Here is a 27,619-nt window from a genome sequence, read left to right as displayed (position 1 = left end):
TTTAGTTGTATGAATTAACCTCATGGATTGTGCCCGCTGTGGCAGCAGAATTATTTGTCAGCAGAATTTCTTCTCACAGCCTCCGCTTATCAGAAGGCAGCCACGATTACTAAGCTAAATCGGTATGTGAAACCATATGGTGTTTTGGAGCTGCTTGGTTACTGTGGAGGATAAATAGCTCCTGACCCTAAACAGGATCTTTTTAAGAAAAAAAGAGCGGTGTCCCTATGCCTTATAAGGCATGGGCAGGCTTACTCCAGTTCTGAAGAAGGGGCGGTAACGGGTTCATGCTGCTGAGTTTTCTCCAGCAGCGGTCGCCGGCGACTGAAGAAGTTGCTCTGAAATTGCCAACGCTTCGACCCCGGCACTTAGCAGCGAAACTCAGTGAAGAGAGGAGGCATCAGGTGAAATTAAAATAAAAAAAAAAAAAACAAACCACCCAACACCACTTGATCATGGGAAAATCAGGTGAGCGAATGCCTTCGTGCAGTTGGCTGTGTATTCTTGCAATATCCGTGCCCGGTTCTGTGCTCGGAAAGCATTGCTAAAGCGTTCGTGGCTTTCTGCGGGGAAAGCTGCTTTCATTTGTGCATGGTACGGCCGGGGAGGAGCTTTCTCTCCGACACAGAGTTAGGTTAAAAGAGCAAAAAAACCGACACCCCCCCCATCCTAACCTGCATGATGCAGAGGTAGTTGTATTTTGTATACAGCTTACATGTAACTGATAGTATGAAATAATTATAAGCCCTGTAGCTTTAAAATTATCTTGTGTCTAGCTGTCTGACAAAAGTTACTTGCCTTTCAGATAGGCAGCAGGATGCTTTGAGGCGGGGGGGGGGGTGGGGAGGATGGTTTTTGTCACCCCTCCTGTCGGGAAGCTTTACATTTAAGATTTGGTTACCGTTTAACTGAGGATAGATAGCCTTGCTCAGCTCCTAAGTTTCTCCCCAGCTGTGCGGATATTTGTGGAGCCTTTCCCTGCCACTGGCTCCATTGCTGGTCGTTTCCCCACGGCCGCCGGCCGTCTGCGTGCCCTGCTCTGAGAGCCTTGGCTGGCGGAGACTCCTCTGAAGCTGCCAAGGAGCCGGAGACCTTAAGAAGAGCGAGCTCGTGCCCAGGGCTTTCTGCATCTTTGTCCTGTTAGAGCCATGAGCGAAAATCTGTGCCGATCTTCTGAAACGGCTGGGAAACCGGGGGGTTTATTTTTGTTCTTGTGGTTAGGACGCTATTTCTGTGACAAATCAGAGCCTGGCGGCATATTTTCTGTCTGTCCTGTGTGTAAACAGCACGTATAGGACACGCTCAGCAAACCCTAGTACTTGATTCACTCAAAACCATAGGCCTCTTCCAGAGAAACTTGAGGAAAATCTTTGTGCGGGTAACACTTTAATGGGCCTCAGCACGGGTGTGTTGAGGTTTTTTTCCTTTTTCTTTTTTTAAAGGTCAGCATCCTAGATGAGATCAGAGCTGTCTGCAAATGTGACCGTAAAGGGCTTACTGGTGTGACACCCAGTCCAGGCGAAGCACCAGATAGCTGCCAGTGGGTGGGTTTGGCCCCACGTCCTGGAAGCTGCCTGTGTTTTCAAGTGGATTGGGGTTTAGTAAATAACCTTACAGCAATTTTAACAACTGTAGTTGCTCAGAAGTGTCAAGTTCAGCACTTCCTTGCTAGTAGCATAAAAAGTACAAATACCCGGTAAGTGTAGCAGCTGCACGTTACATTAGCAAAGCCAATTGGGCAAAAGAAATAGAGAGAAATCCAGTGTGCACCCCCAGTCCCAAAATGATGAAATCTCCTCTTGTTTTAATACGCGCACAGTTTCTGTTTGCAGATTGCTAATACAGTCATAAGGCAATTACTGTCTTTGTTATTTCCTGCATATTTATCACTGCACATTAGTTGGTTGTTCCACGCTTAGGAGCAATGACAGACCAGAAACTCCTTTTGCCAAGGCTTGGGTAATGTTTGCATCCCTAAGCGGTTATACAAACAGAGCTTGAGATCTAAGTACAGTTTAAAAATGTTTTGTGACTTGTGTCATGCTTTTCAAATCAATGGTAGAGTGGGTCCAGGTTACTGTCTTTGAGCTGCGCGCAGTATTTTTAGATGAATCGTAAAACTGAGATCCTGTCCTGACAATTGGTTTATTGACTAAATCCCATCTGCCCTTTCCAGTGCACTGAAGTCTTTAAATTCCTGTCTGACATCACTCAGTGTGGTTTGCCTTTGAATGGGCGAGAGCAGCTATTTTACGGAGTACCGCTTCCTCTGTGTTTTGTGTAAAATGCCTCATGTTCCTGCTGTAGTACTCTTGAGGACATGATGCAGGCAGGTTTTTCTCTCTACTGGGATGTATGGAAACGTAACAGGTTGGGATCTGTCTGACCTCAAAACAGAGTGCTCACTCCTCTCCTGGGGCAGAAAGGTTAAGGCAGAGATTACGTGGAGGCATAAATTTAAGCATGCTCTAATTTATGTAAAGCGGGGCCCCTATTTTACAAGAAATTTCTTCAGAGCAATTTCTTTAGCTTTTTGTCTTCGGTAAATTTATCTTGAGGCTTAAGTACCCTCAGGCAAAGAAATTCTGCTGCTGAAAATCTCAGTTCTTTAACAAAAGTTCCCTAGTAATGTGTTGTTACTCGCTGTTGGATTATATTTGAAGCAATGTTTGTTGCAAGTATCAGAGCTAGAGACTTTGCATGGCTTTTGCTTCATTGAATGGAGCCGAGTGTCGGAAGACATCGGTACCTCTGACGCAGCTTTCTTCCTTGGAAGCTGCAGGCTGCTGAAACCAAGTTCAAACTGAAACTCCCTCGTCGGGTTTAGAAAAACGCCTCCCATGGCCGTAACATCTGTAAATACTTAAGCCAAACATGGGGACCCCCTCTGCCCTCCCCCTGGTCTTCTCTTTTCGGACAGCATTTGGATGAGCGGGTGGTGCAGGCTCCCCCGCCCCGAGAAGACTGGGGTGAGTATTTTCTGCAGGAAATGAGGGGAGGGTGAGCTGGCCGCTCTTTGTTGCCCTGTTGCTCAGCCTGCCGTTGTCGGCTGGGCTCTGACACCCCGCAGCTGCGGGCGGCCGGAGGCCGGGGTCCTGCGGACAGCCCTCGCCCCAGAGGGGATATCCATATTCCAGCAGCTGCCGGCGATGCTCCGGGAAGCAGCTGGCTGCCAGCTCCACTCCTCCGCTCTGGAGCACTGGGAGTTTCTGCTGCAGGGTGGGTGTCTCCGAAAAGGCTGGGATGGTGGCAGAAAAAGGCTGCTAAAAGTCTCATTTCTTCCGCTTCCCCTCCGGCCCTGCTGGGTGGGGGATGGGAGCTCGCCTCGCTCACTCCCTAAAAAATAGGCAGAGGTGACGGCAGAGGAATCGCCCTGTGACTTCTGGCTACTGGGTACAGACAGATGCTATCAGGCAAAGACAAGGACGGGCTCAGTAAATATTGGTTATCTTTTTACAGTGTTTGGTTTTCTTTTATTTTCTTTTTTCCCCCTTCTGCAAATGTGGGTGGGACTCCAGAGAAAGAGCTGGGAGTTACCCACTGTGCTGCTTGTTGAGTCAGTACAAAAATAAGGACCGAGAAGGGGCTTTGGCAAAAAGAAAAGAGACAGAAACCAAACTTGGTGCAGTTTTCCGTGTTGTTCTTAATCTTCCTTAGAAGCATGTGCTGGTTTTAACTCTTAAGATGCACCTTTGGGCAGTAAAAAGGACTGTCGTGTTTTCCGTGGAGCAAGCTACATCTTCAGCTGATCTGAAGTGCAAACTTGCACGTTAGCATCTTGGTAGGAGACAGCCGTAGCAGGTTGTAACAAAAGTACAAGCATCCTAGAGAAGTGACCTGTTTGCTTTCTGAAAAATGTGATATTCGCAAGATGCCAAAATGACATTGCATTTCATGCTGGCTGGTTTTACAGGACTGGTGGGGAGAGAGGAAATTAATTAGCCTAAACTGCAAGCAACCGAGCATTCGTGTTTGGTAACAGCAGGGCATTTGCAGAACCCATCATTAATACAAGTTATTGGGTGTTTCTCTTTACACCAGAACTGAACTGGAGGTGTGGTGGGAAAAGGACCTTTGAAACATCACATTAATCCAGTTTTTGTGTGTAGAAAACACAGATTACTTGGTTTAAGTTCAATAAATGTCAAATAGAGAAAATCTGGCGGGACGTCATCAGGCTTTGGCAAACAGTATTCTGGAACCAATTTTGACCTGGCTATTGAACCATCAGGGCTTCGGCGGGGGAGAGGAGGAGAATGCAGCAGCCACCCTGTGCGACCGTGGTTACTCCCGTTGACTGTGAGATTAGTAGCCTTAGCTCCTCATGCACAAGGCAGATAAATACCAAAACAAGTATGAAGAGCTCACAAAGAATAAGACAGAATGTGATGGTCTTTAGTAACCGAGATGCCTACCAAACTTCCCATGCCATAGAGCTGCACATCAAAAACCGTCAGTTCTCCTTTCTGAATCTTCCAAGAAATCTTTGGCAAAAAAAAAAAAAATTAGGCAGGAAGAAAGCTTTTATTACTGGAATCCAGTGAAAACATTCAAACCCTTAGTTTTCTATCAGTGCAGCTGATGGTATTTGTCTTGTCTAGATTCGAATTTGCCTTAGTTGCAAGAACAAAAAGTATGAGAAAATGAGTCTCTTGATTCTAACTGCTTTGTTGTTTATTACATATCTCAACGGACCAGAAGGCTTTTTCAGATCGCTGTTTTGGTAGAGGCCACGTTGTTCTCCGAAAGATTAGCTGGAGCATATCTAGGTTATGTTTTTACAGGCAGATGTAACCAAGTTCTGCCTGGTCCTTGAAGGTCTGAACAGCAGCTCTGCCAGAGCTGGGCTGGGTGGCCCTGCAGAGGGGGGTGAGGTGAGGCCAAGTGGGTGGCCAACAGCTCTGGTCCAGAACTGTCTCCTGTGCAAGCAGGCATGAGGGGGTGATAGTCTGGGGTGCTGTGGAGGAAGAAAATATGGGCCTGTTTAAGGCCACCACAAACATTATGTATTATCATTTAATGTTGACTGAACTGAGTTACTTGAGTGAATCTCCACTTTGAACAGAAATCATGTGGTCTCAGCTTTAAGCGTGATCATTGCAGCGCTGCATGAAATGGTAAGTTAACCCTCCTTCTGAACCTTTGCCGTGCTACCATTGTAGGTGCAGTGTTTGGGAGCCGCCTTCTAACGACGACTGTGAGGGCTGGCCCCTCATATACACCTGGGTGTCACAAAGCTGAAATGGGGTCGCATGTGTTGCTGAGGTCTCCATGCCCTGTTGTAAATGTAAATACAAGGGACGGGGGGACTGTTTCCCATGAGACAGCTCTGATGATGGTTTATGACAGGCAGATGTTAAGTTACTGAATACATGCTTCACTGTACCCTATGTGTGTGTTTATCACACTTGTAAATTCTGTGGGCCATTGGCATGTGTTGGGCACTTAACAAGTGATCCTCAATAGGTGATTTGGCATGAACTGTGGTAGCGTATGACCTGTTCTTGAATTTTCCCTTATGAAGACCTATTACTCAAACAGACCTCAGCTTAGAATCACAGACTGGTTGAGGTGGGAAGGGATCTCTGGAGGTCATCTGGTCCAACAGGCCTGCCCAGGCAGGGCCACCTAGAGCTGGTTGCCCAGGACCGTGTCCAGATGGCTGCTGAATATCTCCAAGGATGGAGACTCCACAACCTCTCTGGGCAACCCGTGCCCGTGCTCTGTCACCCTGACAATGAAAAAAAGTGTTTTCTGGTGTGCAGACTTCGATAGTTCTTCTATAGCTTCTACAGCTCTGCTGTATGAGGATTTATGACTGTGAGGAGTATATTCCCCTCAACTGCCCCCATGGCAGGTCACAGGAGGGGATGTCCATGACATATGTTGTAGGTGTGGCACTGGCTTTCTGGAGAAATGCAAAGGAACTGCAGTCACTGGGTGTGGGCATGCATGTAAATTCCTTGCATATACTTCAATCTCTCTTTTTTCTTTTGGTCCCAAGCACTGAGCTGGTGTGTAAGCAACAGGAGCTGCAGAAGGAACATTGAAATCAAGAGGTTTAAAGATTTCAGGGATTAGGTGGAATTTTACCTTCCAGGGGCTGGTGTAGGGGCAATGTGCCTGTTCAATCCTTTAAATATATTATTTTCAGACTGGATATAAGGAAGAAATTTTTTACAATGAGGGTGGTGAGACACTGGCACAGGTTGCCCAGAGAGGCTGTAGATGCCCCATCCCTGGAAACATTCAGGGTCAGGTTGGACGGGGCTCTGAGCAACCTGATCTAGTTGAAGATGTCCTTGCTCGTTGCAGGATGGTTGGACTGGATGACCTTTGAAGGTCCCTTCAACCCAAACCATTCTGTGGTTCTATGAAATAGAGAACATGTTTTTCAAGATTTTGAGTTATGAAAACTGGGGTTTAGCCTGTTGCGCAGGGGGATGAGAATGAGATTGTGTAACGTGGGTAAAGAAAACTTCCTGTGTCTCCCTGCTTGGTCTGGGCTACTGGATAGGTGAGTTTACACATCGGTGATCAGAAGAAATGTGCATGGCCGTATTTCCAAGACTCAGGGAGGTGCATAAATAAACATACTTTGAGCATTGCCCCAGCTAGCTTGGACGTTCTTGGCAGAAAAGCAAGGTGGGAGGGTATTGGAGCTAATGAGTTGAAAACTAGTTCAGGTATGAATACCCCAAGCAATGGTAGAACATAAATGGTAGAGGTATAAAATGGTGGAGCATATCTCAGAAGAAGGGGGATGGTTCTTACTTTTTTCATTTCTTCTTCTTTGCAAAATTCTTCAGTTTGCAAGTCTTTGATTAGCACCAGACAGCGCTATGTAAAATGAACTTGGCACTGGGTACCAACAAGATTCTCTCTATTGCTGCCCATCCACAAAGCACAAGAATGTGCATCGTCCAAAATATGAATAAGTGACCAGCAAAAATTACTCAACTTCGACATGCAAATAACTTACAGAGGGCTTAAAGAGTTGTTACTTGCTGAAGAGTATTGCTGCTGTCATGCAAACATTGTTATAAGGTGCAATCACAACCTAATGGCTGAAGTTCAGATTTGGTAGTAGGGAAGTTCTGATTTCTGCTGTTGCTCATTAGTGAATACAATTGCACCTTATTTTCTTCGTAAATTACTGTAATTAGAAACTCTAAGCAGGTATGATGTTGGGGAGGGAGGAAGAGAAGAAATGGAGAAGATTGTTTTGCTTTCTCCTCCTGCATAGTGTGGTCAGTTCTAACACCTGGAGGTTGCATGGGGCTTTGTATTTTGAAGTGTATGTACTCTAGGAATCGTGTGGTAATTAGATTTAAGAATACAAGGCCTTGCTAATGAGAGGGCCTCCTTAGCCTTTTTAAAAGGGTTAACATCTTACACGTTAACTGTCTGCCAGGGTTGCCTGTGTGGGTGTGTGGCACGATTACAGTATTTAGTTGTCCACCATGGCAGAACAGTCATAAAAATAATACTTTTGATTGCCTCTCCCACAAAGCCAACATTGGCTTCTCTAGATATGATGAGCAGTTGGTTCCAACCCTGTGCAGGATGACCATTCCATGATAGTGACTACTTGTTGACAGGCTTGTTCGTCTGATTGTTTGGAGGAGAGAGGAGCTGCAAGCAAAGGACTTCTCCCCCACCCCTGCCCTCAAGGAAAGTGACATCTTGGTTCTGTCAGTGCTCAAGACTGCTGATTAGCGTTGCTTTTTTTAAAAATGCTTATATCACAGACGGCTCTGCTGCCTCTCAGAGCTGTGCAGTTTCCAGTTTACCAGGTGTTCCTTTTTAATCAGGGCAGTCAATTGCCTAACAGTTTATAAAAGGCCTTAAGTGAGGAAGTAATCAACACTGTCTATTACAGCAAGAATAGGATTTGCAATCAAATAGTGACATGACTAATGTCATTGAAACATTATTACACCGGCAGCTTCATATTCTCAGGCAATAGGCCTCAAATGGGGTATGGGGGAAAACAGTGTGTTACGTCATATGGCACAGGTAATGCAAGGTTATTAAGTTGCCAGCTTGCTGTAGAGGAAACCCAGATAATGAGTGAGAAGTTTGTCCATCAGATTCAATTACCTCAAACATCTTTGTGTTGTCCTGAAGCTCGCCCCAGCGATAAGCAGGTGTGTAAGAAAAGTTCAGGCAAAACTGAACAGAGAATCTCCTCCCTGAAGGGGAATCTCCTGAGCTGAAGGGAAAGCTATTTTGAGCAGCCTGATAAGCACAAGAAAGTTCCAGGAAACTACTCGTGTCTAATTCAAACTCATGTCTAATTATAACCCACAATTTCTTTCGTGCCTTTAAGCAATACTTTCTCTTCTAGCTTTTAGTAAGGTCATAGGATAATTCAAACTGGAAGGGAAATAGTCTACCATCATTGTATGGGATGGAGATGCTGCCCTTTTATTGAATTCTTAGTTCAAAGCTGCTGCAAAAGAAGAAAACTAAACCCCACACAGGATATGAGGCTTTATGAGGCTTTTCATCTTTCCTTCTGTCCAGGATGTGTACAAGATTTCATTTCTTCTATATGTTTCCAAGCAATCAGACAGTTTTGTTAAAGAGTACAGGGGAGTTTCGCACTGGAGGAAGTCAGTTTTTACGGCCGGAAGTGATTAATGAATTGGAGTGTCAGATCCATCCTCTCAAATGACGTATTTAGGAATAGCATTAATGGCCGGTCTTTGAAGATGTTACTGTCAAATACATGGTGAAAGAAACATGGAGTATTCACTCTCTGTGGCACCGCAGCAGCCGCCCAATATAAGTCCATCCTGGAGCGTTTGTGTCTTCAAACGGAAGTGCAGAGGCAAAATGCAGTAGAGGCATAACTACCTTCTTAACATTTCTCATATCAGTTAAGTGCCCGTCACTTCTCCGTTGAAGGAACATTATTCTCAGAGTGTGAAAGATTCAGCTGGGGCTAGTTTCCAGGGTATTACAATTCAAGTGAGGATAAAGATTATTAACAAAAATTGTTAATAATAAATATGTCGGGTCTCTTAGAAAGGTCTGCATGAAAATGTTGTCATTAGAACCCGGAATGTCTTTTATTCAAGAATTTTGTTTCTTTCCAATCTGTTAATATATTTTGAGACGTTTGTCGAAATAGAGGTATCTTCAGTTACCTCAGATAGTAACAAAGGTCTTCTTGATATCATTTCTTTGCAGTTCCCTAAAGCCTTCAGTGGATTTTTTCACAAAGCTGTTGGGCATATTAAAAGTTGGATTTCCTGCGTTCTCATTCCACCCTCCGTTGCTGCTATCACAGTAGGGTAAAGCAATTTTGCAGAGTCAAAGGAGACTGAAGGGATTTCTTTAAATGGCTAGCCAGTTACCTTTTTATGTGATTTCTGTCCACTCTGCCTTTGTGTCCTCTCCATTTATCCTGGTGCTTGGCTTCTTTCTGCCTGGGTGTCTAATGTTCCTCTCTCTGTTCTGGGCAGGAACGAGTGTGGAGGTAACATGCAGTGTCCCGGGTAATATGAGTCACATTGGTGACTGTTGGTATCAGTTTTTTGTGTTTACCCCTTTCCAGAAGGGTGGGTCCTCTGAAGTGTATTTTGTAGCTTTCTTCAGCTATATTGCTCTAGCCATTACATGAGCATATTTCGAATTATTTATTTTGGGGCAGAATTGCAAGTTGTGGTCATTATCTCCACTTACCTGTAATGCACACGTTGAGCGAAGAGTTGAGGCCTGTGTCATGGTTCAAAGAGGGATTGAGACAAACATAATGGTATGCTTCTGTGTAGGATTCTACATGAGGTCCATTTCTTGTTGTTTGTGTTATATGTTAATTATCTGAAGGCTAAATAGAAATAATTAGTATGTATGGAAAGTACAAAATTGCCAGTGCAGATTAATCCATAAGCAATAGGACGGAGAGCACTGAGAAGACAATGATACTTCTAGAAACTGATATTGTGCTCTTCCTTGAATCACTGGGGTGAACACTTAGTCACAAAAAAACATGCCTCTTTTGCTAGTCAAGTGCATGCCTGGTCTAACGTTGTGCGTCCTGAATGGTGACATAAGGGCTGCCCACAGCGTTTCTGTTTTGTAGGTATTAGGTGGAGAGGTTTCATGTTTGGTTTTTTGTGAAATATTTTACTGTTACTCTTTCTGCACATCATCTCGCAGCTCTGCAAGAGCAGCAAAGTAGGTCCAGTAGACAGCTGCAAAGATCATGCAGAGCAGCTAGTATTGTGGAAAGCACGTTCAGATAACTTGCTTCTGTTTTGATGTCCAAACTAAGGGAAGAACAGAGCAGGAGAAGACAGGGTTCAAAGAAGAGATTGGCACTGTTTAGAGACAGTAAGAAAATGGAGAAATAGAATACTCATAAAAACAAATCTGATGGGATAAGGCAACCTAGATATCTCTGCTTACTTTTCCATGGTCACACAAAGTTGATCAATGAAACTGTAACTCCAAAAACATAACAACTGTAAGGTGTGCTCTGTACCATATCATAGCCTGGAAATTCATTGTCATGTGCTGTCATTATCTTAGCCAATGTTCCAGAAGAATCCAAAATAGAGGTAAATAATTGAATAATGAGAAGCAAGCAGCTGTATCTAATACCTTTAATTGTTTTACTTATAAAGCTGTGTAATGATTCATGGCCAAAACTAACTTCCTGGCAGCAGGAAATAATTTTTTCTAGCAGCTTAAGCAGATTACATGAAGGGAAAAAAGTACGTCTCCAGAGCTCTTTGGGAAGCTGTTCCCATTTGGGTGGGAGCCTGAAAACTCCCGTTAACTCTCACTTTTAATGTCTGGCTTCTCAGCGTATGGAACATTGGGAAAATGGAAAAACTTAACATGTCTTCCAAAACAAATCTGAAATACATTTGGCAGTTGGGCGTCCCTCTCCACACATCAGCACGCACAGGAGAAGCCGTGCGGAGGGGGGCGGTTAGCACATGAGCTTGAGTCACGGTAGATAAGTGTTTCTATAGCAGCCACCTTTGAGGACGGAGGTTCTCCAGGGACAGCATAGCGGTGCCTGCTGTGGCTAAAAGAAACTCAGTTTTGTCCATGCCTTGTCGGTCTTCGTAAGTCAGAGTATTAGTACAGAACTGGATTGTGCAATACTTTTGTTAATGGATGGACTGACAATTGACAAAGCCTGTGTTTCAGTCGACTTTATTTTATTTTTTTTTAGAATTTGAATTTGTTATTGTCATTGACAGTAAATAATTTGAATAGAAACCCTCACACTTCCAGGTCAGGTTGTTTGTCTAGTAATTAATGCTGAGTGGATGAGATATTAAGTCTAGGTGATAACAGCCACAAGCTTTAAGATGGTCTTGTGCAGAAAAATGCAGCCTGGAGTACGTGATGCAACTTCCAAAGCTGTGCATTTCAACTTCTTTGATTTTCAGGCTGTCTTAAAATTTCCCTGCTGGAAGCATGGACCCCTGCATCAGTGAAGTTAAGTGAGCTGGCCATAGGCTTGCTTTCCTCAGTAATTTATGACAGATGCCTTAGAAATAGGTCATGACGCCGCATGATGGAGCAAATGAGAGGTTTAGGACTCTGGCCTAATAGAATCAGTGAGCTGTGAGCAACGGTAATAAGAGGAATGGGACAGGTTTGTTAGCAAAAGGGTGCGTGGGTGTATAAACACCAGAGTGGAGGTGCCTGTTTTGTTTGAAGATACGCAATTTGTGACACACAAAACTGAAGGAAAACCTAAGAGGAGGAAAGTGGTGGGCAGATCTCATCTCGCTCAACAGTGATGTTGATGAATTCTTAGCCATCTCACGCCAATAATTTTATACCAAAAAAATGTAGCCTGAAAGCGTGTTGATGGAGAATATATTAGATATATGTCCACAATGACGCTCTGGTCTGGAAAAGGGCAGCCTAACTACAGACCGTGCTCAAAAGGTTTAAGCTACTGCATGAAACAGTAATGTGCATTGGATATTGAGATTACCTTAGGCTGCCGTATTATCCTAAAGCTGTTGGGGAAACTGGAGAGAACTCTGAGAACAGCTTAAAGCATGAGCATGGGTTGGGTAATCACCTTAGGAAAAAGTTACGAGAGCGGTATGTGCAAACTGACAGCTCTACTGTGGGAAAATGCGTCATGACAAACAGCGGAATAGTGTACACACTAATAAAGGAGAGAATGATTGATTATAGTTGTTAGGATCGAGTAGTGAGAGGAAGCTGAGAAATCTAAAGTTAAGAACAGGAAACGCTTTCTAATCATGAGGTCTGTCTGGGCTTCAAAAGTGTCTTACAAGGAAAATGATGGTAGTCGTGCTAATTGCGATATTCAGAAATAAAGCTGATGAATCATTAATAAATGCAGAAACCTCTGTCACAGTAAAAGCAGAGTAAATACTCAAAAATGTCTTGGTCTGTTCAGAAGCTTCATCAAGACAGAGAAAGTGAAAACTGTCTTTCTGTTTTGAAGATGCTATCCGTACTTCTCTAAGTGTCCCAATACCCTGTTTCAGGTTCCAAATTTCTCTTAAAGCAGCAAATTCCACAGGGTGACCCATGACAGAGAATATTTTTCTTTCCTCTGAATCTTGGGAAAAATCAGCAAAGTCATAAAAGGAGGTAACATGAAATTGCCATCAAAGTGAATTGTACTGTGACTTGTTGTTCGTCCTCTGCCTTGCACTGCTGAAAGTCCCAAGTTTACCAGGGTACAAACATGAGCTCTTTTAAAGCTTTGCAGTAGCATTGCAATTCAAATATTTACCAGTGACAGTAATTTGCATTTTTAGTGCACCTCCTCAAAGGACCTATTTGTTGCCTACTCTGAGACTTTGCAATGGTGATGCAGCGCGCTGAAATCCCAAAATGAAAGTCAGTCAGACTAACCTTAAATCACCTTGCTGTTGAAGAAAGGAATAAGGTTCACATTTTTCTTCAACCTTTAGTGAGTCTGTACCATCCCACTGGGAGTGTCTCTTAGAGTTAGTTCCTGGATGGACAGCATTAACGGTTCATTTTGTCCTCCTCCCAGGTAATGAGGGTTGTATGCTTCTGTTCTTCAGTCCAGCCTGCACCAGCATCTTAGCTACAGGGTATGCTTTTTCCATCTTCACTGATGTCTGTATTTGACAGACCTTTCCAATTTTTTTGATGTGATTTCAGCTTCCAAACAATTTGCTGAAGAAGTCTTGAAAGCACACAATGACTACAGGAAGAAACACGGAGTTCCCCCATTAAAACTCTGCAAGAAGTTAAACAGAGGAGCCCAACAGTGAGTTCAGTCCTTTCTTTTCTCTAATGAGATTTGTGACACTTTTATCTACTAGGTTTGACTGTGCATACTGCAAAAATACTTGCCTTTTGACGTGCTGATATTCAATGAAGACTTGCTGGATGGGTGAACTCCATTTGTCTCCCTACCCAGCTCTTTTCATCCCTTCTTTCTCCATCACATAGCGCCAGCTGGTTCCATGGTTACAACTATATAAATCTTTCTTGCACCCTTTTCCAGACGTGGGCTGCATCTGTCTACACTGGTGTGTCTCCTCTGCAGAGGACAGTTGCCTAAAACTTGCTTCACCACCACCTCTGTCAGATGATGGGTTGCCATCTGCAGGAGAATACCCACTGCCGCTGAAATAGCGGAGAAAATAATCTTTTTCACGGTAGGAAGTGATGACTGGTCTAAGATCAATGGAATCAGAAGGAAGTAATCTCAGATCAAATTGTCTCTCTCCCTGCCCCAAAAGCGAAATGAGTATACGTTGTTTTCTAGTCTGTTAGGAGGGACATATCTTACCTCTTCTCCCTTGCTGAAGACTGCACAACTTCTTGTCAGTCTAATGTACAGTGGATCCGCCTTCCTGGATGGATTTAAGTCTTCCTTCCAGAAATTTGAGTCCTCTTTGCTGTAGACGTGACAACCAGATTATTTCCTTTCCCTTTACAGAAACCTTTTTCAAAGTAGATTTGAAAATCTTCATTTTTTTCAGGCTGATCCTCACAGTACAAAGGAGATACCTGAAGGAGTAAAAGCTGGTTAAACTCTGCAGAAAATAAGTGTCTTTCCATCATAGCTAAATAGTGGCCAGTTTGATCCCTGAGACCTCATCTTCCCTTAGGCTCTCCACCATAACGATGCAGACTTCTCCATGCCAGCTGGCTGGGAGCCAGAGAGGCTGTAGCCTTTCCAGAACCTGATTTACTGTCCCAGCACGGTACTGTGCTGTCACACAGATGCAACAGGTCCTGCACTGCGGACCAGAGGTCTCCACCAGATGTTGTGCTGTACAACACACCATGTATGTGGCATGTGGACGTGCCCTCTGGCAGCAAGCAAAATCTGATTCTGTCTTTATTTTTTCACATTCTTTTTTCTTGAGACACAATGATAACTGGATACAGTATTTCTAAGAGATGGAATGCCAGTGATTCATCCACATACCTTTGTAATCTGCTGGGGTTTTCCTTCCCTTCTTCAAATGGTTGTTCTGTTTCTGTTTTACGTGATGCCTCACAACGAGGAATACATTTCACTGACTTGCCAATAACACTTGTCGCGTCTCCAAAGTGCTACAGTTGGTTTGAACAAGTCAACTTGTATGAATAGTTTAGATTATTCTGTCAAATATGCATTGCTCCATATTTATCTCTAAGTGTGCTATTGCCCTTGCTGGATATTTTTAGATCATTCTGGAATTCCTTACAGTCCTCTCTGGTCTCAGCTGACTTTCCCTACAGTGATGGGGAAACCTTTGTTTGGTTGCGGTCTGTAACTTGGAAGAATTAAAAGACAAATGTTCAGAAACTGGTGAAACTGGTCGATAGCAAAAAGCAGAAATGGTTTGATTTGAACGAAAGACATGAAATATAAGAAATCTCATATTTGTCAAGACAGATTTTGCATAATCTTAAATTCAAAGAAGTAGTTCGCCATTTCTTCAGCTATATCTGATATCTTTGTTGGTATATATTTGGTGTATCTCTGGGTACTTTTCTGTGCTTCTCTATCTGTGTTGAAAACGGTCTGTTTCCTACTATTTTCAGTTCCAATAATTGTGACAGGTTAGATGAACTGACTATGGATCCCTGCTTTAGCATGAGATGAGTCACCCTCAGCAGGTGTCTGTTTATCTCTGACTGAAATGAAGCATAGGGTGATGATCTCAGATGCAAATCTCATGCTTTCAACTGCCTAAGCTAGAGCGAATTAATCACCCTTTGTCTCAAATCCTTGGCAACTTTGCCCATGTGCAGCGTGTATTTTGTTCTAGTCTTGCCTCTTGCTTGGGATGTGGGAATCCTTGGAGAGAAAAATTACAGGACTGTAGTGATAAAGGGCATGAAGGAGCATCTAGAGATCCTCTAGTTCAGGATCTAGCAGGCTGACAGCTGACAAGTTTTCATTATTTCTAGGTTAACGGACGTAGCTAAATACTTTTTTTGTTGTTGTGTTGGTGGGAGGATTAGGACAGAAGGAAATGAGAACCTAATGACTGAAGTACTAGTTTGGGCCAAAATGTTCAGCTGGACAAATTTCCTGTCTCTGGCAGATGCCAGTAATTCACGATTAGGGAAAGAATAGGAGGACAAAACAAATGTGGTGATCCTTCCCCCATTATCTTTTCCTGGAAATCACAGATTTCTCCTGAAAGTATGGTTTTCCTAAGCAGTAGGTTGAATCCTCATTTTTTTTGTTGCTGTTGTTTAATAAGCCCTGAAGATTCCCGCTGTAAATTTGTCTAGCTCTTTTTCAAACCCATATGTGCTTTCATGTCTGCATCGTCCTATGGCAATGACTTCTGCTGCACAGCGTGGAAAAAGTGCTGTGTCTTACTTGACTTCTAAATCTATGACCTGATGATTCTGTGCGTTGCCTCCTATTTCTTGTGCCTTGAGAAGTAACAAATGGTCTTTCCAATTTCACTCTTTACTGAAGCCTTTCCAATGTTGAATAAAGAGAATTATTGTTTTACTCATGATGTTCTTCTTAACCCTATTGTTGTAAGACAATACATCCCACGCTCTCACACATGTCAGCTTCTATAGAAACAGTGCTGCTTATCCCTATGTTGGTGTACACAGTTGTTGCCTCAGATTTTCCAAGTGGTCCCCTTCTCCATACTGTTGCCTGGCACATTGCTCTTGTTTTGCATTTGACTTTTTTTAACGTTTGTAAATGTGGGGTTTTTTCACTTGCTTTGACTGCTTCTGTCTTTTTTTCATCTCATTAAGAACATTTAAGTTACTCCCATGGGGGGCCTAGAAATGTTGGGAGGTGACACCTGTAGCAATTGCTGCAGGTACTTCCCTTTTCCCCAGCAGCTGCAGTTGAGGATGGCCGGTGGATTTCCAGGTGCTGGGCAGAACATGGTGAGGGGAAATCTGCCCTTTGATTTCTTCTAGGTCCTTCTTAACAGTGACACATGTGCTCATGAAAGACACGGAAAATGACCTCTAGGCCTTCCCTTTGCCTAACTCCTAGACCTATGTAAGCGCAAAGCATCCCTGGCTTCAGGGCTTTGCAGCTGAGTAACTTGGCTCAAGCTGTCATCTTCCAGCAAAATTTCTTGCTTGCATCTCCTCCTTTTCCTCCTGCTCCTCTTCCTCTCTGCTCGCTGTGGCTGTGGTCCGTGACTCAATGTGTGGATTCTTTTGCTAGGTATGCAGAAGAACTGGCTACCACGAGGGTCCTCAAACACAGCTCCGAGTCTGCTAATGGAAAATGTGGAGAAAACCTTGCATGGGCATCCTATGACCAACCAGGTAAGCTTTCTTCTCTTGTTGTCTCACAGACACTGAATAAATGGCTTGTCTCAGGTACTTTGTGCTCAGAGCGTCTGGTTGCAAGAGTACTGGTGTTACCTCTGCTTCAAAAATGCATCCACCACAGCCCAGCCCAGGCTCCAGGGGGCCAGGATAGTGGTTTGCAGTCATCTACATGTGCTGAGAGCAAGGAGCACGTGCCCGCATGGAGGGGGTAAGGGACTGTGGTACTGTGCTCTGTCCCTTTGGAGCTAGGACTTGGCAGCTCAGCTGCTTCATATGTCCCAGCTGTGGAGCTGTCTTGAGTGATACTTGTATGGCCACGGGTGGAGAGGAGGAAGTTGTCAGTGCCCTGTACATCACCTTTATCCTCAGTTTGTCTCAGCCAAAGACAGGGCTGACCACAGGCCAGCTGTGGTGAGGAAGGTGGAAAAATGGCCATTGGATGCTACGCAGCAGTTCCGGTTTGTGGGGGCAAAAACAGGGGGAGAGAGGGCGGACACCAAAGTGACAGAGGCTAATGTGTTAGACGTCTAGTCTCTCCTGCTCTGCCAGCAAGCAGGGAGCCCTTTTCCATGCCTTCATTTTTGAAGAGAAAAATACTCCGTATATTTTCTGGTCGTAAATGTACCACGTAACTGGCAGCCTTTGGTTTGGAAGCCCGAGGAGCTGAATTTCGGCCAGGCTGACGGCCTGCGGTGAGCCCTCAGTCAGCGCGATGTTCAGCAGGCTCTTCCCTCCTGCCTTCTCCGGCGGGCAGGGCTCATGCCTTAGCCTGCTGAGACAGCAGGTGGGATGTATTAAAAGTGACCACTTGCTTTCCTTATTCCTATCTACCCCTGGAATTTCCAGCGGAGCCTCAGGGAAACAGAAGCTCATTTCTGCAGGCTGGAGGCCCTGTTTGAAGGAGCTGGAAATTTTAGGCAGCGGGTTTTAGACCTGGGGACGCTCCTCAGTTCCTCTGCAAGTGCCAACTCTAGTCCCTAATGGGTACTTTTTCATGTTGAAAAAGAAACCTGGGGTGGAAAAATACGATTTGATCTACTCATATTTGGCATTCTGTCCATTGCAAGAGGCTGAGGCAAGGGTTCAGAGCAGCATGGGAAAACACAGATGTATGGCAAAGTTTGTATAGAGGCTATGACTCACTGACTGAGCTTACTTCTTCCTTCTTGTTTGTGTTAATCGCCTGTGCTCCTTCCCCCGAGGTTAAAGTCACAGATTTCCCATTTAGAGCTCTGGAAACAAACCACACAAATCCTTCCATAAATTATATAATGCCTGTCTTTCTGGATCCTGTTTGTTGTCTTCAGTGCACTATTTCCATACATAACTTGCCAGATTTGAGCAGTTCTGTTGCTATTTTTTTATCCACAGGATTGAATATCTTGCTGAGAAAATTAAGCTACATCCTCTTTTGTTCTGTAAAACACTTCTACATTTCCTATGTAGCAGGATCATTTAAAGTACCAGAATGAGAAAACTGGTTCTTCAAAGAAAGTTATTCTCTCATCTGGCCTTAGTCTTCATCTCTGTGGAGTCAGTTCATTCTTCCTCTTTTTCTCATGTAGTTCTCTTTGGATAGTTAATTTGTACCCTGCTCAATGAGGCTGAAATTTGTATTAAGGCATCCATTCAAGGGCTTAACAAAAGCAGGCAGTGTCTTCCGGTTTCTTTCCCAGATAAAGCAAAACTCAATAAACCTCCAGCATACTCTGTATTCTCTCTAAAAAAAGTGATGCTATTGTTTATTTCGGCTCTTACTGAGTTCTGTAATAATGCCAGGAGATGTATTTCTTGTTTCGGAGAAAGATTTAAGCTTTCAACTATAAGAGCCTTCTGGTTTGACCCCTCTCCTGGTACAAGAATACCTTGAATTGTATTCAGGATTTTGGAGTTACACAGCCTAAAGCTGTGGCTGGAAATATGTTTATCCCTGTAATCCAAGAAATAGTTGACAGCTGTTTCCTCCCTCCAGTTCTGCAGGAACTGCTCCGTGGCAGACTTTTCTTTGTGTTCAAATAAGTGAGCTGTCATCTGCCACTAATGCGAGAGACCGCAGCCTGCCTTGGCAGCTGTAGTATGTCAGGCTTCTCAGGATGCCTCGTCTCATTTCTCATGTGGCGGAAGGCTGAAGGCAAGCACTGGATGATTAAAGTCTGGTTGGGACGGCTGGTGGGGTCATGAAGAATGTGCCGTGTTGCCTGTAAGGGCGCTGCAATTTGTGAACTCTAAAGAGTTCGTAAGAGAAACTCACTGGATGTTGTCACCTTGTCGCCTGTTATGGGAGGAACCCGGGTCTGCCTACAGATCAGGACGAGTGGGCAGAGCGGCCCAGACACCCTCTGCCAAAGTCCTGGAGGAGCATGCTCCAAATGAGAGCCTGCCTTGATGCATCTCCTGCTATCTAAGACAAGGCTTATACAATACTGTTAAACAAAATAAAGTAAAATAAAATAAGGACTTGCATGAAGAATGCTGGAAGTAGAGGATTACTTCCTAAAACCATCAGTATGACTGTGATCTAGGTAGATATTTTATTTCTGAGGCACATTTAAATCTACCTTCTTTCCTCTCAGACTGGTGGCAGGAAGGTTGTGATAACAAAAGCTAGAATAACATCTGAGGAAAATTCTGAAGTTTGGGGTACCTAGTAGATTGCCACGGTGCTGCCCATCCTTGCACAGAAATACGTCCTGTGTGATTTTATTAGAATGTTTTTAGCAGTTTACTCAGTGGGATTACTTGAAGGTTTAACGATGGTTTGGTATGAGGAGAAACAGTAAAGCTGGGCCCAGAGAAATTAAATGTTAGGGGGAGCCAACTACAGTGGTAGGTCTGCCACAGCTTTGTGCCCCCAGTAGTGAGGCTGAGAGTGTACTCCCAGGCTTGCACGCACAAACACACATTTACAGCATGTACATGCTTATATATATATACAGGTGGCCACACGGATCAGCACAGACAGCTGCAGTCGGCATTCAAATGAACAGCACCAGTGGCCTCATCCTGTTCCCCTTTCTGGCCGATCGCAGTGAAGTCCATTATTGGAACATATATATATATATATATAAAGAAAATAATATATACATGTAAAAATATTTTTTCCAGTAATGGATTTTAAAAAAACATATAAAATTTATATTTTTATAACATCAAATAATATATCTTATATGTATATTTCAGTAATGGAAGTAAAATTCCAATGTGGATCCCTGCAGCAGCTGGTTTCAGACACTCAGTCTGCCCAGTAGCTGCCCCTGTATCCCAGTCTCCCCATTGCTGGCACCTGGATGAACAAACCCCTGAGGCTGCATTTCCACTGCAGTTGCCGGTACAGCGTGTCTCGCACACACAGCTCCCTGTCCATCAGCCAGGACTCCCCTTCTCCCTGCAGTGCCCATACGCTCCTGTAGCGACTCCTCCCGGACCGCTTCACCTGCTCGCCAGCTAGTCCAGCTTGCGCTTTGCTCGTCCTCATGCATTCGCAGCCGCGCTGGTGCTCCATTGCTGGCACCGCAGACACCCAGGTTCCTGCCACCCTTGGTCTGATACCAGTTGTTGGCACTCACACACCCCCCCCACGCACATCCACACAGAACAGAGCTCCTCACCCAGGGGAATAGTTAGAAATGGATTTTAATGAGGTAACAGGACAACTGATGAGATGCTGGGTATGGCCAGGCAAGAGTACTGACACCTGTTTGCATGCAGTGGCCCCTTTTTATCTCTGTATCCTTCAGAGAGTGGTATCAGCGGAAGAACTTCACACCAGGACTGTTACTCCTGTGTATGGACTGACCTCAGATGGTCAGCTGGAGGCACAGTCAGCGCGGGCACGTTACTAGCTTTTAGCTTGGGTAAATAAAATAAAACCACTATGCTGATTCTGGACCTAGTCTTGGGCAGAACTATACCCGGGTACTAATTCGAGGATTGTTTTACCAAGTTTTTGCACAATATAGATATTTCCAGAGGGTCATGGTACTGAAGAAACTCGTTAGAGCAAGATTCAGCCTGTTCCAAAATGAACATCTAATAAGTCTAACCGAGCAGCTCATCAGTCAGCTATCGCTAGGAGAAGGGTGGAGTCGAATTGTGTTTCCATAGAGAAAGTTTTGAAACTGTGAATGTGGTTTACAGCAAAGCGAACAGGAAGGATATCTAAAAAAAAATAGCAATCTACTAATTGGTTCTGCAAGGGGAGCAACAGAAGAGAAGCTGCAGCGCTGACTGTAGGACAGATCTGTGTTTTTTGATAGAAGTAAACTTCTATTATTTCTGCTATAATCAGGAAGGGGGTGGGAGTGAGATTTCTGTGTTCTTTTCTTCTGATTGAAATGCATTTTGAACAATAACCAACGCCTGTTTTGGGGGAGCTTTTTGGAGTGGGAGTTGTTTTCAATGAAACATTCCAGTGCAAGGGAAATGGATGCTAAATATAACTGCATCACTTCTTCTGTGATAGTTTGAAATGGAAACACTGTGGTCAGTTCTCTGAACCAGCAAGCCTGAGGATGGAAGTTGCTGCTAAAGCAGGTAGGCTCGGTGCTCTGCAGACCCCTCTGCTGTTCCCTTTTGGGTCATTTTCTCTAGGCCCTGGGAAGCTTGGGCTGTCACAGAGTTTTCCCGTAGTCCCCGGTGTATCAGCGGTCACTTCCAACACCAGTTTGGCTTATGTCCCACCGCCACATTTTTCACTGCTCCCCACAGGCTAAAGAATCAGAAGGAAAGTATTTCAGAGGAAAGGGAGCGTGTTTAATCACCAGGTACCTACCTGTCTTCTCATGTGGTAACAACTTCCACGTAGGACTCCCCTCACCTCCTGCGGCATGTGACAGATATAATTCATTCCCTTCACTTCCAGGAGATCTCTTTAACAGGATTTCATGACAGAGACTGTCAAAAGTTACCTAGTCCTTTGGTCATCTTCTCTTTTCCTGGGAAAAAGCCAGTCTTTAATTTCTCACAGCCTGTGATGCAATGACTCTTTTAATTCAAGGAGGATGACAGCAATGCCATATAATGATAACCTGACCCTGCACATGAAAAATGGAGCACAGCGATCAGCTTCTAGGCTTTCACTGCCCGGCTGCAAGAAGTTGGAAGCTTTCATCCACGAAGGCTGGGAATTAATGCATCATAGATAGTGCTACCTAACTATGCTCGTTGTCTTTCATGTACAGGATTGAGGGATTACCTGATGCCGTTGCCATTTCCCTTGAGTTAAAGAATTACCAAATTTTCACAGGATGGTATTCTTTAAATGAAAAAAAAAAAAAGTATTTTGAGGAGATACTGTGTTTGTCAAAACTTACAGGTGTCCTGCAATATTTCCATTATGGAGATTTTAAGTTCTTGTCGCAGGGGGCCTAGGTACACTTCTTAAGGGAATGGAGCGCTGGTAGCAGTAGGAGTGCGGTCCTACATCTGTAAAATGCACAGAGTAGTCACTTAAGCACATAAAATACACGTGCTTCGTAAGGCCTGATATGTCTGTAGTCACGTTCTGTGCGACCCAGCTTGCCACAAACACATCTAAATCATTCATAGCTTTGAAGTCTGGGGTAGGAGAGGATGATTTGCTGGGGTTTTTTTTACTCTGTGCTTTTTCTTTTCCCCTTGTATTGCATAAAGATTGCTCTTTGCACTTCTTTCAGTCTTCATTTTAGCTTTAGTGTGAGTAACAAATGAACAAGTATTTATTTGTGTTACAGACTTGAGCTGTGAAACAAGTCTGCAGGGTTTGTTGTTTGGCACAGGGAGAGCAGGGAAAGAAGGAACCTATTGTTATTCCTGAAACATTTACCTTGGGAGGCAAGAGAAGTTTTTCTACCTTTTTATGTAGAAAATGTAAATTGACTTTACAAAGAGAGCACCATTCCTAACAAACAGCGTGGCATAGATAAGTTCATAGTACTTTCAGTTCACAAACCTCTCAAGAGATGGCATTTCATCCAATATTTTCTTTTCAGTGACGGCTCTGGCAGCCAGCTTGCCAGGCTAACCACGCCATCCTTTCAGCAGACTGCACTCACAAGCAACTGAAGTTTAAAGACGTTAACGCAGTGTCTGACTTCTAGAACAGTGCAAGTTTAAGACTTTTTGCTGCAAAATAGCAAAACATGAGTCATTGCTGATCTGCAGCCAACAGTCCACCAGGGACCAGCGTTCTTCATGACGGTAGGCTTAACAGCGTTGGCAGCTTGCTATGAAATCAAGTGGCCTTGCGTTATGCTTCCTGGAATGCTAAGCAGAAATTTCATTATCGATGTAGCTCAGGGAAAAACCTGCCCTCTTCTCCCCCCACAGTGTTTGACACAAGAATTTCCTCAGAACCAGTAATGGAAAAGAAGTAACATTTGACTTTTGAGTACAGAGCAAGTTCTAGTCTGAGTTCGTGCCCTCTGGGCTGCCTGTTCCACTGAATCCATTGCAGATTACCAGAATCTTCTCCTTTCTATCCTTAACTGTTCAACAGAAAACAAGGAAGCATTATTTCTTTGGCAAACATCAGCCTTAGAGACTCACAGACATACAGTACTACATCACTGGCCATAGTCATAGTCCTTATACAGCTTATACAGACAGTAAAAGCCTTTGATGAGATGAGCCAGCGCTGGACACAAGGACTTCCACGCAGCAGCAGCTCCTAGGCACGTGTAGTTGAGGTGCCTGACTGTAGTGCCCTGAGTTAGAGTGCCTCAAAGCGGACGTCCGCAATGGCTCAAATGCTAAGTAAGAACAGCTAAAAATAAATGCACTCAGAAATTTGGAGTATTAAATGCTGATGAGAACACGGAAAACGAGAGGATTTCAGAAGTGTCATTTTACTTTGGTTTGCTTGGAGCTGTAAGGGGATATCTTCGTACACCTGGATCCACAGGTGGGAGGCCATCCTGTAGAAAAGGTCCCTGGGCGCTTTTGCTCAGAAAACCTGTCAAGGCTCACTTAAGTTTTTTCAAACACCTTCCAAGAGGGAGGAGCTGGTGAAAGCTGTATGTAGAAGCCTAATGACAGGAGCACTCATCCAAGGTGCAGGAGATGTGTCTTTACTACCTTCCAGACTGAAAGTTACAGAAGATTGCGGGCAGAAAAAAAATGTAAACTCAATGTGTTAAATTGCCAGATGATTTCTTTGAGGACTACAGGGATTTCTGCCCCATCTCAGTCCAAATGCTGTGCCACGCAGGCCTCTCTTGTCCAAAGATTTTTCTGACTTCGTCGTAAAGTTTTAACCGCAGGCGAGAATTGGTGGGTGGTCCTGTTTCCTGATCTGTTTGTTGGTGATAGCATAGCGCTCTTCATCAGCTCCGTCCTACCAGGCGAGCACCTTGCTGCAGACACCTTCCCTGAGGGGGATGAACTCTGCCCGGTTCTACAGCTGTTTCGTGGGTGGCCTGCCCAGGCTTTGAGCCGGGCCGTGCCGGCCACGCAGTCCCTGGCACTCCAGGGGAGGAACTCATGGACTGTGCTTGCATCGAGCAGAACTCAACTCATTGGTGGCATTGATGGCATGAGACGCTCGAGAAAAAGCATCAGACTAATTAGTAACTGAGTAGCAACAGCTATTGCAAAACACTATTTGGTAAATTACACATACTACCACGTTACCTACACTTCAAAAACTCTTTTCAGTAAAAAGGCTGTTTCTCCTTGTTTCTAGAAGCTCTTGCCACCTATTAACAGAAGATCTGGCCGGCCAGGCTATAAGTGAGCTACGCTTCTGTGTTTGTGTCGTGATTCCACAGCAGATTTCTTTTGTCTTTCAGGAAAGGATGTGGCTGACAGATGGTACAGTGAAATAAAAAATTACAGCTTTCAAAACCCAGGGTTTTCTTCTGGGACAGGTAAGTTCAGACAAGGCACCGTTTCTTCAACAATGGAGCTTTTCTTTTCGGAAATTGGCTAGCCAACTTGTTTTGGTATTTTTCAATAATCTACCTTTATTTCTTAGGAAAAAAAAAATAGAGGGAAAAAATATTAGAATTTCCCCAAATTTTTACATTAGAAACTGACAAAAGGGTAAAAGGAAACTGAGAAATGAGTAAGTTAAAAGGCAACTTATTTTTAAGGGAGATTAATTTGTAGAAAATACTAAATTGGAATCATATAGGTGTCTTACTAAATGTACTGTGCTGTTGCTTACATGGACATGTGTCCTCTACCAAGTTATATCACTTTAATCATGGAGGTAACTTCAGATATAATTTGGAGATCAGCCACAGGCCATTGACTGCGTATTGACAATCTGAACGAACATAAGAACATTGTTCCTTGAATAGTGCTCAAGCAAGAGATATGCCTGAGCTTGCTTCAGATGAAGAAAGTAATGATTTTCTCCTGTGGGGTTTGTCTGTGCAGAGAGGGAACAACTGTCAGAGCAGCACAATGCAGAGGTGGCTATAACAACTAGGCAGGAGCAGCCACAAAAACAGTGTTATTTTGAGCGGTTGCACATGCAGACACATGGGGGAGTATGAGGTGGTCAAAGCAAATGAATAATAACCACTGTCGGAACTGCTATTCAGACTGCAGGGAGTAAAGACCCTGATGCCTTTGTCAGGTTTTACATTAGATACTCGTCAAACTACTTTTTTCATGATTCTCTTACTAGGTGTTCTTATTTGGATAACGGACATGGAAATGGGAATAGTAGTGCGGAACCAGATCAGATCAGGCTTTTTCAAGACAAAATGCTAGATTTAGTTTTCTTTTCATGCCCTTAGCTCGTTCTCCTGTTAGAGAAAGAAACAGTTTTGTATTGTTCTTTCTTTCCGTGCCCTCGTGTTAAAGGGAATGTTATAGGTTTAGTACCTAAAATAAATGCGTATGTTTAATTCTCTTTCTTCAGGTCACTTCACAGCAATGGTTTGGAAGAACACAAAAAAGATGGGAGTTGGAAAAGCATCTGCTAGTGACGGCTCTACGTTTGTGGTGGCTAGATATGATCCAGCTGGAAATGTAGTAAATCCAGGCTATTATGAAGAAAATGTCCTTCCTCCAAGAAAATAACTTTTTTTTTTTTCCTTATAAAGGTAGTCTTATTGCTTAATGACAAGTGAACCTGGATTTGGACCTAACAGTGTTTGAAATGAAGTACGATTCACTGAAATTTCCTGTTCGATACTGCTGTTCACTTCTCATTACAGAGGAAGCAATTCCATGTTGCTTGAGTCAATCTGCACATTAGGTCCCTGTTGTTTCTGAGGGGGCTTCAGTTTATTTGAGGATGAAGTATATGCAGCATTTCGGAAGGGTAAAATTTACAAGGTTGTTTTGTTTGTTTTGTTTTTTTTTTTAATAGTTTGCATGAACTCTGTGTCAGCATGTGAGTAAGCACATGTTGGGTGTCTCTTTTTAAACAGGCGAATTTATAGCTTTCTGTAAACTGAAGATACCAGCTTATGATTGTATCACGTACTCCCAGTTTTCCAGTATTTTTTAATAACTGCAACTTCCTTGCTCTATCTATACCTCCTGCTACCGTGGGGCCTGCTCTCTGCAGGTGGAACATATGCAAAAACTTCCCGTATGAAAGATACACGTGTAAAATGTAGTGGCATTCAGACCTGTGTGCTTTTATTAAGAGGATCTCACGGAACACTAAAATGTTGCCGGCAAAATTGTATCTGTCCAGCAAGCCATAACTAGTGCATGACCTGAAAGTTACTAAAATTGTTTAAATCCCAGCGTTACATTTTAGGTGCTAATATTGAAAATCTCTTTGAGATGAGTGTATTTCAAGTTCGACCCCCCTCTTACAGTTTACAGTATGTGCATTGTCTTATAATCAAATCGTTTACTTCTGTTACAGGAAAGTAAGATACTACTTTTTCTCTTAGATATTTATGCACAAAAAAAGTTTCTTTGATGGAGGGCGTTGGATTTCGTTTCTCAAGAACTTATTTTTACTTCCAAAGGAATATCTTCTGCAGGTGTCATGCTATACAGACGATAACATTCCCAAGTCATCTCTTGTCTCCTTTAATAATGTCACAGTATGAGGTATTCACATGGTCGTAATTAAGAGATGTTTACTCTTCGTGCATATCATTCAATAATAGTAAAAATATCTCACACGCTGGATTGATGCCTTGAAAAAATTCAGATTGAATTTCTTTAAAAGCAAGCAAGCAAGAATTCTGAGGATACTTTTTTCTCTTCTGAAATGTGGATTGGGCCATTTTGGCCAGGTTCATATACTGTGCTTCAATTTGGGGTTTTCTTTTCTTGGTAAATGTTTCTTTTGACTTCTGCTGAGATTCTGTATGCCAGAATTTGGTTCATGAAGAGTGTCATTACAGAAATACTTCTTTTTGTTTACATACACAGTTGTAATAAACTGCACTGTTACGGCTTGATTATATGTCACTGTGATGCTGTACGTTACAATATTTTTGCGGTAACCAAGAATTTAACACAGATAATGAACATCTGAAAATTAAATATTTTTGAATATGAATTACTCAAGCCTTTGCTGTTACCTGAGTCTTTGTTGAAGAATCTTCAAATTTTATTTCCAGGATGTTAACATTATTGCTTTTGCAACACGGAGCAAATAAAAGCAGCAAGTATTCTAGTCCAGGAAAGAAAGAAGAGAAACGCTAAATCGTGCAGCAGATCGTCTGTCCTCCCTTTATACAAAGATTGAGCTAAGGCTTGGAGCCGAAGCTGAAGAGGCGTACCGCTTTCTCTCCTGAACTCCTGCTTCCTATCTCCTTTCATTTCTGCTGGCCCCTCTCTCGGTCGACGTGTTCTCGGTAAAGAACACCCGCTCCACTCCCCCTCAGGTGTGCGTCTTTCGGGAACCACAGCCTTGGGGCCCTCCCCTCTTCAACCCTCGGCTGACAAATGTTGCAAC

General features: G+C 43.5%; 1 protein-coding gene across 1 annotated transcript; it reads left to right on the top strand.

Annotated features, from left to right (window-relative positions):
• The first annotated feature begins 108 nt into the window (after positions 1-108).
• GLIPR2 (GLI pathogenesis related 2) lies at positions 109-27,228 on the top strand. Its single transcript, XM_063326381.1, has 5 exons — positions 109-468; positions 13,153-13,261; positions 16,652-16,755; positions 24,528-24,605; positions 25,610-27,228. The coding sequence occupies exons 1-5, from the start codon at positions 456-458 to the stop codon at positions 25,768-25,770; spliced, it is 465 nt and encodes a 154-aa protein (XP_063182451.1). The 5' UTR covers positions 109-455; the 3' UTR covers positions 25,771-27,228.
• Positions 27,229-27,619: the final 391 nt, after the last annotated feature.

The sequence above is a fragment of the Chroicocephalus ridibundus genome, chromosome 2, assembly GCF_963924245.1.
Source record: "Chroicocephalus ridibundus chromosome 2, bChrRid1.1, whole genome shotgun sequence".
NCBI classification, from domain to species: Eukaryota; Metazoa; Chordata; class Aves; order Charadriiformes; family Laridae; genus Chroicocephalus; species Chroicocephalus ridibundus.
This window is presented reverse-complemented; position numbering and strand designations above follow the sequence as displayed.